Here is a 14,896-nt window from a genome sequence, read left to right on the forward strand (position 1 = left end):
GCGAGCTGGCTCGAGGGCACCGTCCTCGCGAGGTGCATCAGTCACTTAATAAATGCAGAAAAAGAAGCTGTTCAGAGATGGCAATATGTCCTTCTACTAGCAGCAGAGATAATGAATTGCAGATGGCAGGTAAAACAAATGAGTCAATCAATGGCTCACAGCATGGAAAGGTTTCAGGGGATCTGTGACTCATTGGAGGAAAAAGCTGGTGTATCTGCTTCAACTAATGCCCCCACCCCTCTCGCTGGGGAGACGTAAAACTGCTTCAGGTGGAAAAGTTGAAAATGGAAAGGAATGCAAGGTGGAGTGGTTGGCAGTGCTTGGGTACCCACTGCCACCAAGTGGAATATTCACCTGCTTTAAGAGCAGATGCCTCAGTCTCACATACATTCTGGCTCACTCAGTTTCTCCCTGTCCCCGTCGCTCTCTGTCTGTGCGTAGAATGCATACATTTCCATTTAATCCCCACTCAGTGTTCTAACCTCCTGTGTCCTACATTCAGCTGTGCAGAATTAAAAGCTGCTCTGACCAGTGGTGCAATTAACCTGAAAATCCCCTGCACTGTCTCACACAAAGATCCAGGAGTGCAGCGCCAGTACAGTGCATGCAGTGAAACGCTGTGCGCTCGCATACGTCGTCACAGAGAGGGTGATGCACGGAACTACTAAATAGGGTTTCAATTTAAATAAGTGTTTATTTATTCATCATTCATTTTGATGCATGACAAAATGACCTCACTGCACCATATCTTCTCTCTGGTGTATCCAAGGTGTTTGTGCTCACCAGGCTGGACAGGTGTGGACTGTTCAGGGGATGTGAATGAGTGTGATTCTGGGCCCTGTCTAAATGGAGCTCAGTGTCAGGAGTCAGACGTACCCGGGGAGTTCTCCTGCACCTGTCCCCCTTTTTTCAGTGGCCCCCTGTGCAACCAGCTTTATGACCCCTGCGACCCCCTCCACAATCCCTGCCTGCACAACTCCACCTGCCTGACACGCTCGAATGGAACAGCCTCCTGCCGATGCCCAGCTGGTGAGTGAACAAACCCACACAGCCTCATACTAATGTTTTATGCTACTTTTCTAGTGTAACTGCATTATTTTCTTCTATAGGTTCCAGAACAATTTGTAAATCAACAAAGTTGAATTACTGAGCAAAAAATTCTAACAAGAAACTTATTAGTTACTAGAAAAATATTCCTGTCATAGTTAAGTTAGCATTCTTTGTACCTGGTTGAGATTTCCAACCAGAGTGTATCAACAGAGACAGTTGTGAATGCTGTGCATAAATTATGCTTTAAGCCATACATCTAGGACTGCAGTAGATGGTACAGAGCAATATGTTTGTGTTTTCCTATCTGTGATGTGCTTTACCTTTTATTTACAGGGATATTTTAAATGACAAAATACAGTTTTTCTCATCTTGGCCGCTTCACATCCTGGAATGATTGTAAAGTCCATGTAGCTGGAGCCTTGTCACTGGTAAACCTTGAGTTACAGAGGGGGATAAGCACAATGATCAACGCCAACTTTCTTTTGCTCGGTGGTGTTATCTTCTTGACTTTGCCTCGACACATTTTCTGGATTTCTCCATGTTTTCCACTCCTCACAAGAACAATATCCTACAGCTTTATGCGGTTTGATTTCGCTTGATGATTTAAATAAATAAGACTAGTTAAACTCAGCACTGACAAAATCGTTCTAGGTAAAATAGACAGTGAATCAGCTGATAGTGTAATATGTAATGAGCTATATCCTCATTGTTGATGCATTACATACTGCCCCCTGATAGGATCATAATTTGTAGAAACTGTAAATTGCTTGCACCGAGCCAAGACTCAAAATCAATATCCAGGATTTTGTCAATTCTATAATTAATTATTTAAAAAGAAAAAAGTAAGTCTACAATCGGCTATTAAGACTATATTCTGTATTTTCTGTGTTACATTTCTTTGTCTTTCTTTCATACATTAACGAGTCATTTGCGTAAATACATTAACTCACATCATATGGCAACAGATACAAGTCCTTATAACTATGCTTGTTAAAGTTAAGCTTGTTATAGTCATGTGAAATGAACTCACATAACGATCAGGCACTGGTAGCTCTCACACTGTGTTAAGACTGTGAATAGGAATAGGAATGGTGCCTTGACTTGATTTGTGCTTATGTTAGAAAAACATTTGGTATCAGATATTTTACAAAACATTGATTATGCAGTGTTGACATGGCTTGTTTATGCACAAGTTAAATACATGCTTATACCCCATTGCAACTTTTTGTTCAGCTAAATTAATTCAAATGAATCATTTTAACTATAAATAATTTAAAGAATTGAAGTAATGTACTAATGTAAGTTAATGTTTACTAAATGTAAACTGCATTTACATTTACATTTAATCATATGTATAATTAAAAGGAAAAAGCTTAAATAGACTGCATTGGAAGTGTAACGTCAATGAAACAAATGTCAGTATACCTGTGATGGCTGCAACACCTGAGAGTGTAATCTAGAGTTGGGGCACAGCTTTGTCAGTTTTGCTCAATGTCTGTGTCTCATGCAATATGAATAGACATGGTGAAGACTTGTTAGAACAAGGAAGAAACCAGATTTTGAGACTTTCTAAAGATGGGAGAAGATGCAAGGGCATCAGTTAGCTACCAAACATAAGCCAAAAGTCAGCTGCAGCAGTGGTTAGACAGCAGTAAGAGCCATGCTACCAATAACAGAAGGCACGTTCCTTGAAAAATTGTAATTCACAATTCACTATGTAGGCACTAAAGACAGACGAGTAATTGCTTCTGACTTGGCAAAGGGATTATATGTGAAAATTGGTGTTTCAGTGACTGATCAGACAGTGTGAAGGACACTGCATTAAGCTAACCTCTACAGCACGAAGAAAAACATTGCTTACAAAACTACAAAATAAACTTTGCCAAAGAACATGACAAGAAGCCTGATGAGCATTGGCAGCACATTCTTAGATAAAACCAAAAAAATATTTGTGTGGATCAGATGGGGTCCGGCATGCTTGGCATGGACCAGTGACTGCACATTGCTGACCATGAAACACAGAGGTTGGAGAGTGCTGAAATCTGGCTGCATTATGTAAAAGCCTCGGTAAGTCGACAAAGCACCAGCTAAACACTGAAAGAAAAGACTCCCAGCCTCAATGTGCTTGTCACGAGAGTTAGTTTCCAAAGTGACAATGATCCGAGCACAGTGCTACAAATCGCACAAGAGTTTTTAAAGTAGATAATAGTGAAATATTTGACCTGGTTAAGTATGCCGCCCGACTTGAATCCAATAGAACAACTCTGAAGTATTTTAAAGCTGAAGGTAGAGCAACAAAAACCTCTCCAGCAAAGAGCAGTTCAAAAGAAAAGGACACAGAACCGCAAAAGAGACTATCAACTGAATCAACTCAAGCCAAAATCATGTTATCACTATCTCCTCATTCATATTTTAGCTGATTTACAAATAATAGTCATGTGACACTTGCTGTATGCCAATTCTGACTTATTACAGTTGTCTAAATTGACCACACTGAATCCCCAGTACACAAAAACATGAACTCAGAGACCTGAAAGTGCAGTGTCTGTGCCATTATCGTAAAGATAGAATTAAATTACTGCAAATGTAACCCCAGCGGAAGTAACGCCCACTGTATAGTCATACATGACTAAGCCATGCGCATCCATTAAGCTGGGGAATGATAAATACCATAGTGTTTTTTAACTTTCAGACTTATCAGTGTGCAGGTTGCGATGCTATAGGGTTGTGCTGTACCTAATGGCTCTATCAGTGTGAAGATGAAAAGATGTTGCCAGATATAAATAGAGCGGCTGGGTGAGTTTCAGAAGGCTTCCTTGGAGAGGAATAGGAAATTAGGTGCTGGCTGCATACATTACACAGAGAGCTTTGCGTGGGCTTGGTCGTTTTCACTTCACACAAGCATCGTGACTCACTACTCTCCATTATTATTCACCATAAATCCATCCTACATAGTTACTACTCAACAAACACAGTGCTATTATACAACCTATACCTTGATCCCAGTACAGCATTTTTACAGACTTATTTACCAGTCAGTGTAGGCTATTTGTCTAGGAAATTATGTAGGTCTTAGACTACTCCCAGGCCTAATTAAATTAGTGCTTGTTTGTCAGAGTCTGTCAAATGTATTGCCCTAAGTAAATCTCATCAAACAAGAAGTGTACCACCAAGGTTAACTCCTAATAAAATCAACAATAGTTAGCTTTTATGTCCACAGCTTTTAGTTGTGCTTATGTATTTTGCGTGGTGTGTGGTAGAGGTAAAATGTGCTTTGATTGTGTAACTGGTACAAAATACAGTGTGGCAGAAATGTACCCACAACAACCCTTTGTGCCCAACGAAGTTGCATTTAAACCTTAAACCTAAATGTTAGTGGATACAAAACATAGCTGTGAACACAATGTGAATACATCTCCAGTGCCACATGGTACAGTGTGTGCTTTTATACATGGGCACAGTTGGAAATCATGGCAGCTGCACCATGGTACATGCCTCAGGGTAGACATGAAAGTGTGTGCTGTTACTGAGGCTGTATCATGGAATACGTCAGTTATCTAGACCTGGGATGTATTTTGCAGCGAGATGTTATTGAGCTGCAGTTGAAGCATGAGGCTGATATGATGCTGCTGTTTTACTGGTTTTGACACAACGGCACTGACTCATCTCACAAGTAAATATTGTATCATACATGTATAACCATGTATGAATTACAACAGTTTTTATGATAGACCTCCCCCAAAGTGTTTGGACAAACAAACCTAATTATAACTTGTTAGTTTTAATACTTGGTTGCAAATGTTTTGTAGTCAGTGAGTGCCTGAAGTCTGGATCCCACACGCATCACCAGATGCTGAGTTTCTTCCCTGTAGCTTTCTTCAGTTACAACTAAATGTTGATCAGCAAGTAACACAAAGCTGCAGTGTAGAAATGAATGTAATAGATGTTGTAAAACACATCATGAAGGTATTAATTATCATTTCAACATGGTTAACACACTGTTAAAGCGTGTTATTACACCTAAAAAGACAGGGATTGCATATTTGAACCAACCGTACCGTCTTTACTCCAGGCTAAGTTATGCAGTGGCATCAGCAGGTTTTCCACGTCACCCCATCAACCGTAAACTAAAATGTACAAATAACAGACTGACGCTCTGGAGCAATATGGCTTCAATCACAATCACCAGCAACATCCCAACCATAACATCAGCCTCGGCAGTGCTAGTTACATCCTTTGTTAACTGTCTCCCTCTTGCAGAGTTACAGCGGCACTTGGTGGTCAGCAGCCACAGCTGAGGTTGAACCCAGTCACTCTGGGGCCAAAGCCAGTGGGGATCTACTGCACTAAACTGCTATAGACCACAGATAATATAAAAGTATTGCAAGGTAACGCAAAAACCTATGTGAGGGAACTCAAAAGTAGCTCCGGAAAAGTTTCCCCGCATGACCATTAAGAAGCTCTGTGCAAATCTTATTGACGTTTTTGAAGTATGAACAGCTCATCTAGCTCTCTTTGCCATTTTTATTATTCATGGGAGCTAGTCATCCTCTCTTAAAGGTTTAAAGGTCTTGCTCTCCTCTTTGCTTACTCTCTTTCCCTGTATCTTTTTCACATGACTTTTTGAACTTTTGAAGATAGTTGATTTTTCCAGCATTTATCGGTTTTCCATTTAATTTATCACTAAACAGGGCTCTCACATTTTCCTCCTGATATACTGACCTCACTCTTTCACCTGATAAACTGGACATCATTCATTACTTAGGTAGTGCATTATATCACCATTTAAGGGTTGGAGGCTACAACTAAAACAAATTTTGGGAAACCTCTCCACTCTAAATTATATATTACAATATATAAAGAACACATTTTTTGTCTTTTTTTATTTTTTTTTTTACAGATTAATAATTAACCATTTATTAAAGGTATGTTGGTAAACTTGGCCTTTTCTGAACATGACAACCCAAACTACTTATAATGTGCTTGTTATAATAGACATGTTGTAGTAATTGTAGTAATATGAAGCTACATGGGTCGCAGTAGTAAAAGTCTGATTGTCTTTGATGATTATTGTCATAGCTTTTCATTGCCAGACAAGATCGTATGGCAATAGACAGAGTCTTTTTATAAAAGACAAGCACATTAATAGTGCATTTAATGATCCGTTTTCTCAGATTTGCTAACTAAATGTGTTATAAGACTGTGTGTGTATGGATATAGTTTTCTCAAAGCACTTCACTAGACTACATCATTCTCACAAAAAGGGTGATGTGGCAACTTCAGTGTTCGTCAGTTCAACAGGAACTAAAAGGCAGCTATTAGGAGGTGCCTTCTGGGAGTAGCATTAAAGGGATTTGTAAAACACAGCCACAATGGAAATGAGTTTTGTCTACAAAGGTATACTGTGGGAACCTGGAGGCCAGAATAAAACCAGAGCCAGCTGAAAGAATCTTCTTAAAAGAAAATGTAAGGGAAGCAGTTATCCTCTCTTGATTATAGAGGGTTCCTGTAGGAAGTTTTTACTCTTCCTAATAGTGACTCTCTGCTGAGGCTCTGGCCAGGAGGCCTAAGTCATCTTGCCTGACCAGCACAGATGTTCCACTTTTATCTAAATGAGGTGCCTCACTAGGGAGTGCCAAAACTGATAGAAGAGGAACCTGAAAATGGGAGAGAGGGGTAGAGGTTGAGGTGAGGGTTACTGGCCGACAACCACAATAAATGAAACAAACAAACTAGTATACAGTGATACAGTAGATTCTCAGTCCTCTACACAATTCCAAGTGTCCTTGCTTAGTTTGCGGGACAGAGAACATTGTAATTTACATGGGTTTAAATGTGATCTAATACTTTTCTTACATGTCCTCTAACTCTGTATTTCAGTTTGTCTAATATCCATCCACTTACAGGCACAAAAAAGCTCAAAATAACTCAAGGATTTACTTTTAATTCATTTAGATATTACATCATTTTCATCTGCATTAGCAAATGGGTATGCCCAGTAGTACATGTTTATCTTTCATGTAAGACCTTTTCATGTTTTGTGTAGCTCAGTGGTATATTCCACTATTAAAAGTGAACTGTTTGCCTCTAGTCTATTGCATGGAGTAGAGAAATATGATACTGGCATTGTAGTGAGCTAATTTGGAAGCATTGTGTTGTCCCTTTACATACAAAACCCATTTGGTCTCCACGGCACAGAATATCCCCAGAGGTATTCGTGGCCAGATGGAGAACTAACCCCTTTATTTGCATGGCATGCTACACTAGCCTTCACCTTCCACAAGATTGAGATCGTGTCCTACCAAACAGTTGGTTAATGAGCCACCGTGAAGCTGTGCCAACAAGAGAACTGACACATACCTAATATGATATTGAAAAAAGATGTGTTGAGATGATGTGTTACCAAAAACGTGTTGAAAAACTGTCCTCACTGCATTGATGACTCACTGCATGGCTTGTATGTATCTCAAATAAGGAACCGGATGCTGTCGCACTGATTTGACTTCTCTCCCCATACACTGTAAAACATGTAGAACACTGTATTTTCAATTTTTCATTTTTATTTTATTTTTTTTTTTCAATCTTTAATTTCATTACCCCACTTTAAAATGTGGGCTAATGAAATGTAGCATTAAGTAAATATAACATACATGGACACTATGGTCAGGCAGATCAGATCGGGCAAGCTAAAAACTTGTTTGACAGGTCTCTCAATATACACCTCATTTTCTCTATTTGATATAATTGACCTACAAAGAATAAGAGTGCAGAATGGGAGACTTCCTTTTAATTACAGTCAGGGGCATAGCCAATACAATAAGGCAGCAGCATCTAACTTCAGGGTAGAAAGCTGTGTTGGACGAGCAACTCCAAATATTGTTACAATTAGACAGCATATGGCTGGATAGGGCTATTATTAATCTCTGAGAGTTTCAAAGATTTCTTTCCAGAAGTCTTCAAGACATGGGCATGAGCAAAGCATGTGTTAGAGATTTTCAGGAGACTGACTGCATCTGCTGCGGTCAATGCTGCCATATTAGTCCAGTAAAATTTAAAATGTAAAAGATTCCTTTACTTTCTTTTGAAAGGTCTGATTAATAAATACTTGAAAAATAGAAAATTAATCAGCTTATTACTACGGCAACTTGCAACTGAAGAAACTAAACATCCTCAATGTAATGACCTTTAATAAATGTTTTATAAATCTGATCAAGTTGAAATCAGTTAAGACAATGCATTAGTGTTAGTCTTGGGAAACCTTAACATCTTCACTAGACATGCCCTATTTGTTACACACACATATATATTAGTCTCACTATGTATGTCTGACAATGTAGAAATGTCCTCACACCTCACACAGAAGGACATACACACACACAAATACACAAACACATACATTTGCTTGTGGACATGTGTAGTGGGGTCTTTAGTTTTCCATTATATTTTGACTCATTACTTAGCCTCAATATAACTGAATCAATATATTGTTAAAGTAGACCTCCACAATAACCAATTCTCATAGCACGATGGCTGTGAGCAAAGCCATTTCAAAGAAATCTCTCTCACAGAATAACGGCCCGTGAAAAACAGGCGATGAAATACCGTTTTGTATTTTAAGTTAAGTTGTTAACATGTAAATCACAGCTCCATTTGAAGAAGAAAGTCTAGTCTAATATTCTGAAGTGACTGCACACTGAGAGGAAAGAAAATATTAAAATGTAGCAGGTGTTCAGTCTCAGTATGAGTGCATGGCCTTTCAGTGAGCAAAGGTCTCAGCACGCTACTGATATTTCATTGCTGAGGGCAAAAGGTGGTCCTTTTCTTCCATTTTTGCTTTGAGACCTCTGTTTCCAGCCTGAACAACAGCTACATTAAAATAGGCAGAAAAACGCATCAATGAGCACACAGTGGAATCAAAAGGTTTTCCCTTCATAAAAATTCTGGGTCATTAGTAGCTTCTAACATTTCAGCGTTTAACCCCGGAATGTTTCACAACAGGTGAAATTACCCATGGTCTCTATGTAAATTCGGATTTGACTGGCTACAGTCTGACGACATACCCAAGGGCATAGGTTTTAGTGACAGATGTTGGGGTACAAAGCGAAGCCAAGGGGTCTCCCATACAGTGGCAAGAAAAAGTATGTGAACATTTTAAAGTTTTGTAATTTTCTGCATTCATTTCTCAGAAATCATGATCTGATCTTTATCTCTAGTCAAGATTATTAAAAAATAGGATGTGCCTAAAATAATAACACAAAAAAAAAATCTGATCTTTCATGACTTTATTGAGAACAGCCATAAAACCCTAATACTGCTAGTGGAAAAATTATGCGAACCTTACGAAAGACCTTCAAGCTTCAGCTCCTTATTTTTTCTCTTTCCTTATTTGGTCTGTCTACATTTTGCAGAGCTGTGATGGACAACAGTAGAAATTTATATTTGAAGTTGGAATTGGAATACTACCTTGAGAAGGTTAGCAAAACCCCAGATATTACGAAGCTATTCTCCAAATCACTTTCAAATCACCTCTCTGTCCACCTACAACTCCTCCATAAATCTCTCTCTCTGTAGATTACTTAACAGCATATGAGAGAACTCGGTCTTTCAAAAACCTTCAGTCCTAGTACAAGATCAGCATCAACTTTAGATCTTCAGAAGTTGTCCCCACAAAGTCTGCAAGGAATCTGAGGATTATCAGATGACCACAGCTAAGCTATGCTGACCACATCTCCTCCATTTCTGCTGTATTACAAATGTTAGAATTTGCAGTTTAAGAGTTTAATATCTTTTCATAGATGGTTTTGAATATTTTGTAATATTTTGCAGCAGAAGTTTTTTACATTTCACATTGAGTTATGCTTCCACACATGTACGAACAGCAGGAGATTGTTAAAGTCAGAAGCGCTCCCACTTGGGGATTTCAGCAAGGGGCACCATTGAGCTTGCAGGAGACATGATGTGTCAGCGGTGAGAACATCCTCAGATTTTGAGGTAGAGGACTTGCAGGATAGAAAGTCCAGGTAATTTTGTGCCATCTGATTTAGACGTTTCTTTTTTCATGTGCAGCTCACCCGGGTGATGTCTAGATATGTTCAGGGTTCCAATTCATGTTTGGAAGCAGCTACTGTAGTTTATATACTGTGTGAGCAAAAGCCAGTAGGTATGGGTAAGTGCCTGCACATACCTTTGAAAAGAGGTTAGTGGTTTCTTTTATACATAATGTTTAAAAATAGGCCTGGGTCTGAAGCAGCTGTACAGTAAACACTTTTAAAATAAACTTGGTGTTTAATCATTTTGTGCCTTCATTAGCAGTGCTGAAGAGGTGGTCCAGGTGTACAGCGGTGGGGCAAATTGGCTGCAGTTGCTGGTGTTTACATACACAGAGATTTCTGTTCTTAACACATTCATTCAAGCAACCCAGTTTTTGGTCAGTGCATGCAAGGGGCTCAGAAGCATACTGATTAATTATTAGAATTGTTATTAATACCTTGTTTGTCTGTCCATTTTTTTATTGCCTAAATCTTGTTCACAGTTTGTTGTACATTCAGGATGTGTCTGGCTGTTTTGAAGGAGCATCTGTTTTTATGGAGAAAACATCTGAAGTCATTGACTGTGATAGCTATATTACATAGTTAGAATTAGTTTTATACAGTTTTGTTGATAATTGTGTTGCTTAATATTAAATAGAGTTTTTTTACATTGTAAATGATGTAAGGGGAATTTATGAACATACCAAGTAACATGTAACATTCTGTGCTAGTTCAGACCGCCACTGTGTTGACATGTCAACAGAAAATCTTGGCAAGCACATACATTACTATAAGGTCGGTCATTAATTTCCTATGTATTAGACAGCAATTCTTACTCAGAGACCACAGCGCACTTTTTTTGCTGACAAAACAGTTTTTCTTGTTTTAGAGATTGCCAACAAAAAACCATTACAGATATTAAATCTCTTTAGTTTCCTGTATTCATATAATGCTGTGATCTTTACAGTATATTTAACTGATTTAATGAGGGTGTTAGGATTAGAGGTCAAAGTTTTCAATGCATATGGAACTCCATAGTCCACGTTGCAGTGTGTTGTGTAATGTGAAACATTACCCAGATTAACCAAATAGAAGCACAACAAATTAAGATGAAAATTCCAGTTTGTCAGTTCACCTGACAAAAAGCGCAGAATGATGATACATTTTGGTTTCAGCAAGAAAGTCACGCACAGATAATGTATGAGATTTGATACGTAACAGCATACAGATGACACCACAGACAAAGACAATAATCTATATTGCACAAACCATGGGTAATAAAGGAGCGCCCTCTGAGAAACTGTTAGATCAGACTGACAGCAACTTTGATAAGAAGACAAATAGTCTCAAATTTAGCAGACCAAACCAGATCCACACCAGTAAAATGAAGGCATCACTCATATCTCAATTGAAATGTCCATCAAAGTTAGTTCACTATCCATTGTGGATTACCTGCAATTTTGCCTCCTTTGAGACTTCCACTGGCAGGAGTAGTGATCACATACTGAAGCACCAGCTGGATGATGGAATGACTAAGCGAGCACGCGCCTTGGGTATCCCTCTCTGTGCTCTGTCAGAGAGGAGCCTCCAGTCACTGCTTAGTGGCAGAAGATACATTACATTACAGTGACATTCGAAATAGTCCCTGAGGTCCTCCACCATTGCTTTGACTGACAGACCAGCTTGGGAAACCTGGGCTATCCCATAATTCACCAGATGCTCTGTGTTCTCTGTGGTCCTCTGGATTCCCTCTCATTCTTATGTCACAAGATGCACAGAGGTGTCACTGTCGCTGTCTTACTCCTTTTTTTAACCCTTTAGCATAACTGTAGTTACTTTGGAAACAGTAACGCCAACTAGTGGAAGTGGAAAGTAGTTAAAACCCACTCCAAAAGTCGAAATGGCATCACATGCTTACAATTGACATTGTCACAAAGCAGCTTTACACAACCAAAGAACAGTACATAAACAGTGCATGTGTATGAATCATGAAATGAGATTGTCCCTGATGAGCAAGCCGAGGGCGACGGTGGCAAGGAAAAACTCCCTGAGAAGGCTACAGGAAGAAACCTTGAGAGGAACCAGACTCAACAGGGAACCCATCCTCATATGGGTGATTACATGCTATGTAGGCAGCAGGCAGTCCAATATAACAGTTAATGTCTTTAAGTTAATGTGGAGTCCAGTTAGTTAATTGCAGGCAGACTTGTTCCATTCCTGGACTATCGAGCGTTGAGTCGAGACCTTCGAGAAACAGCTGCCGTGGTCCGCCGGGGCCAAGACTGACTTTATAGCAGCGTGTGACCAACTCCAGTCTCCGAACGCATCCCATAGAGCAGACGGTGAATCCGAGCGACGAGATCTCCAGCCAGAAGTTGGGCATCAGGACGAGTCAGACAGGTCCAGAGGGCAGAGGGTGGAATGACGTGTAGCTCGACAGAGAGACAGGAAGAGGGAAATAGAGAGGTAGAGAAAGAGAGAGATGGCAGTTAGTTGTATTCACAGTCGGATAAAAAAAAAAAATTAAACTTTGAAATAGTTAAAATCAAACAGCATCTACTGAAAATGAAATCAAACTAGCGACCTATAGCCTATAATATACAGTATACAGTATATTATATGCTGTCAAGACATCAATAAGCACCAACATCTGTTTTAGATTTTTAAAAGCTTTCCATGTCAATTGTTTAACAGATCAAAATATCATTAGTAAATAAAAAAGAAAAGAAGAAGTAGTTTATCAGAACAAACAAGGGCCATAAGTAATTTGTTATTTCAGCTCAAAGTGAGTTGCTTGGAGAGTATCCAACCCGATTGTTTAGCATTTCCTTATTCAAAAACACTTTACTATAAACAGCATTGACCTTCAGCCGGCTAAAAAGCAAACCACAGATAATGGTTTCTAATTGCCATATCTAACGGTACAGAGAAATTAATAATCTGTATAATTTTCTGTCATCTGTTTAGATGTGGATCAATAAAAAACTATTGCTGTTGTTACAGACCATTATATACAGTGGTGTTACCTCCAACACTGTCATTAATATAGAAAACCCCCATGTTTCATAATATATAATATACCAGATTTGATTTATTATTTTTCAATGTCATATAATGTAAACCCTTTGCTCATTTTACCCACCTCTCTGTGATCCATATTTCCAAAATTAAAATGCATGTACCTCTCTGCAAAATATTTTTTAACAACATCATCATTGTTAATTTAAGTACTTCTCTCAGTGGAGAATTACTACTTACATGAGCAAAAACCCATTACAAGTCAAATATATATAGCCCTAACTTGAAGCAGCAGGAGTAACAAAATGAGACAAGGAAACAATAACAGCACAAACACTCATTAAGAGCTAGTCTTATTAACCCTTTGGTATATCATTGTATTGCCTTTAATTATGCATGGCAGATGGTGCTCTGCAGGGACAACACAGTGGTAGTCTTTGGAAGTCAGAATTGTTCAGGAAATGATTTCTGTGTATCATTACTCATTCCACCCCAAATCCAATGCTAGAAACTGTCACTGAATGTTGAAATGGTACGGAAGGAAATAATGGTCATAAAAGTTCAATAAGTGATTTTTGGCATCCTGAATGTTAATGTTCATTCTAGTGACTACAGTAAATTTAACCAATTTCAGCACTTTTTTAATTTACATACAAATGTATTTTGTGGCATTTCACCATTTCTGAATATTGTTGTGCTCGAGTTTCCTATTAGAATTACTTGGGGGCAATCTAATACAAATCTAGTTATTATTTTATTACACATACCAGTAACATTTTTGAAACTGTGCAACTCTTGAAAATTTCAAATAGGTGAATTTGAAGTAATTGCATTCAGTTGCCACATTATTAGGAACATCTGCAGTCTATTGTAATCAAACTCAACTGCTCTGAAATAACATTTACTTTTATTATTTAACTATTACTCACATATTTTTCCTGTTCAGTTATTACTGTCATAGAGGTGATAATTATACATATGCATACAGTACATTTAACATATAACAAGTATAGGTTTCATTGCACCTGTTCTGTTGAATCGCAGTAGATTGTACAGGTGTACCTAATAAGTAAATGCAACTAGATGGTTGGTAGTTAGGTCATTAGGGATTTTTGTTCAGCAGAAAACTATCTTATGGACCAGACCAAAGCTAAGAACCAGAGGAATATATCACACAGGCAGCACAGAGCTCCCAGGCTGCCTTCAAAAGTACAACAAAACATCTATGCTGATCTGCTTAGCCATCCTGGCCCTCAACCCCCTAATGAACAAGGGCAAAAGAGCTCTTGGGCTTAGCCTCTCCCTCTTACCCTAACTTAACGAGATGTCCCCCTACTCGCGTGCTTTCTCTCACACACACAGACGCACATATGCACAATTGCACACACAGACACACACCTCCCAAACCCCAAACCACTAACCCTCAGACCAATCTGTCTGTGGCACTAAAGTATTATTAGACTTACACACTCTCAAAGGGGAAACAGTGAGTGCCGAGAGCTGGAAGATGAGATATGCTACAGGGGCTACTAGTTCCATTAAAATGGCATTGACTGGGGCCTTTGTTATCATCTTCCCTGACGTTTTCAGGATGTAGTGGGGCTTGCTGATCCATGACCATCTCATCTATCTTTCAGGATTTGAAGGAAGTTGGTGTGAAATTGACACCAATGAGTGTAGCTCAAATCCATGCCAAAACCAGGGCGAGTGTGTGGACCGGGTCAGCAGTTACAGGTAAAGCATTCTACATAACCAGCTGTTCATGTATTCTAGGAGGTAAGAAAATCACAGGCTTAGCA

The 14,896-nt window shown here is 38.9% G+C and overlaps 1 protein-coding gene across 1 annotated transcript in view; it reads left to right on the plus strand.

The window, feature by feature from the left end:
- eys (eyes shut homolog) overlaps positions 1-14,896 on the plus strand; it is a 124,304-nt gene that overhangs the window by 41,753 nt on the left and 67,655 nt on the right. Inside the window, exons 24-25 of the mRNA XM_026355998.1 lie at positions 770-1,029; positions 14,735-14,831. Of these exons, the coding sequence (XP_026211783.1) occupies positions 770-1,029; positions 14,735-14,831 (357 nt within the window). The remainder of the gene's footprint in view (positions 1-769; positions 1,030-14,734; positions 14,832-14,896) is intronic.

Source organism: Anabas testudineus, chromosome 15 (genome assembly GCF_900324465.2).
Source record: "Anabas testudineus chromosome 15, fAnaTes1.2, whole genome shotgun sequence".
Taxonomy (NCBI): domain Eukaryota; kingdom Metazoa; phylum Chordata; class Actinopteri; order Anabantiformes; family Anabantidae; genus Anabas; species Anabas testudineus.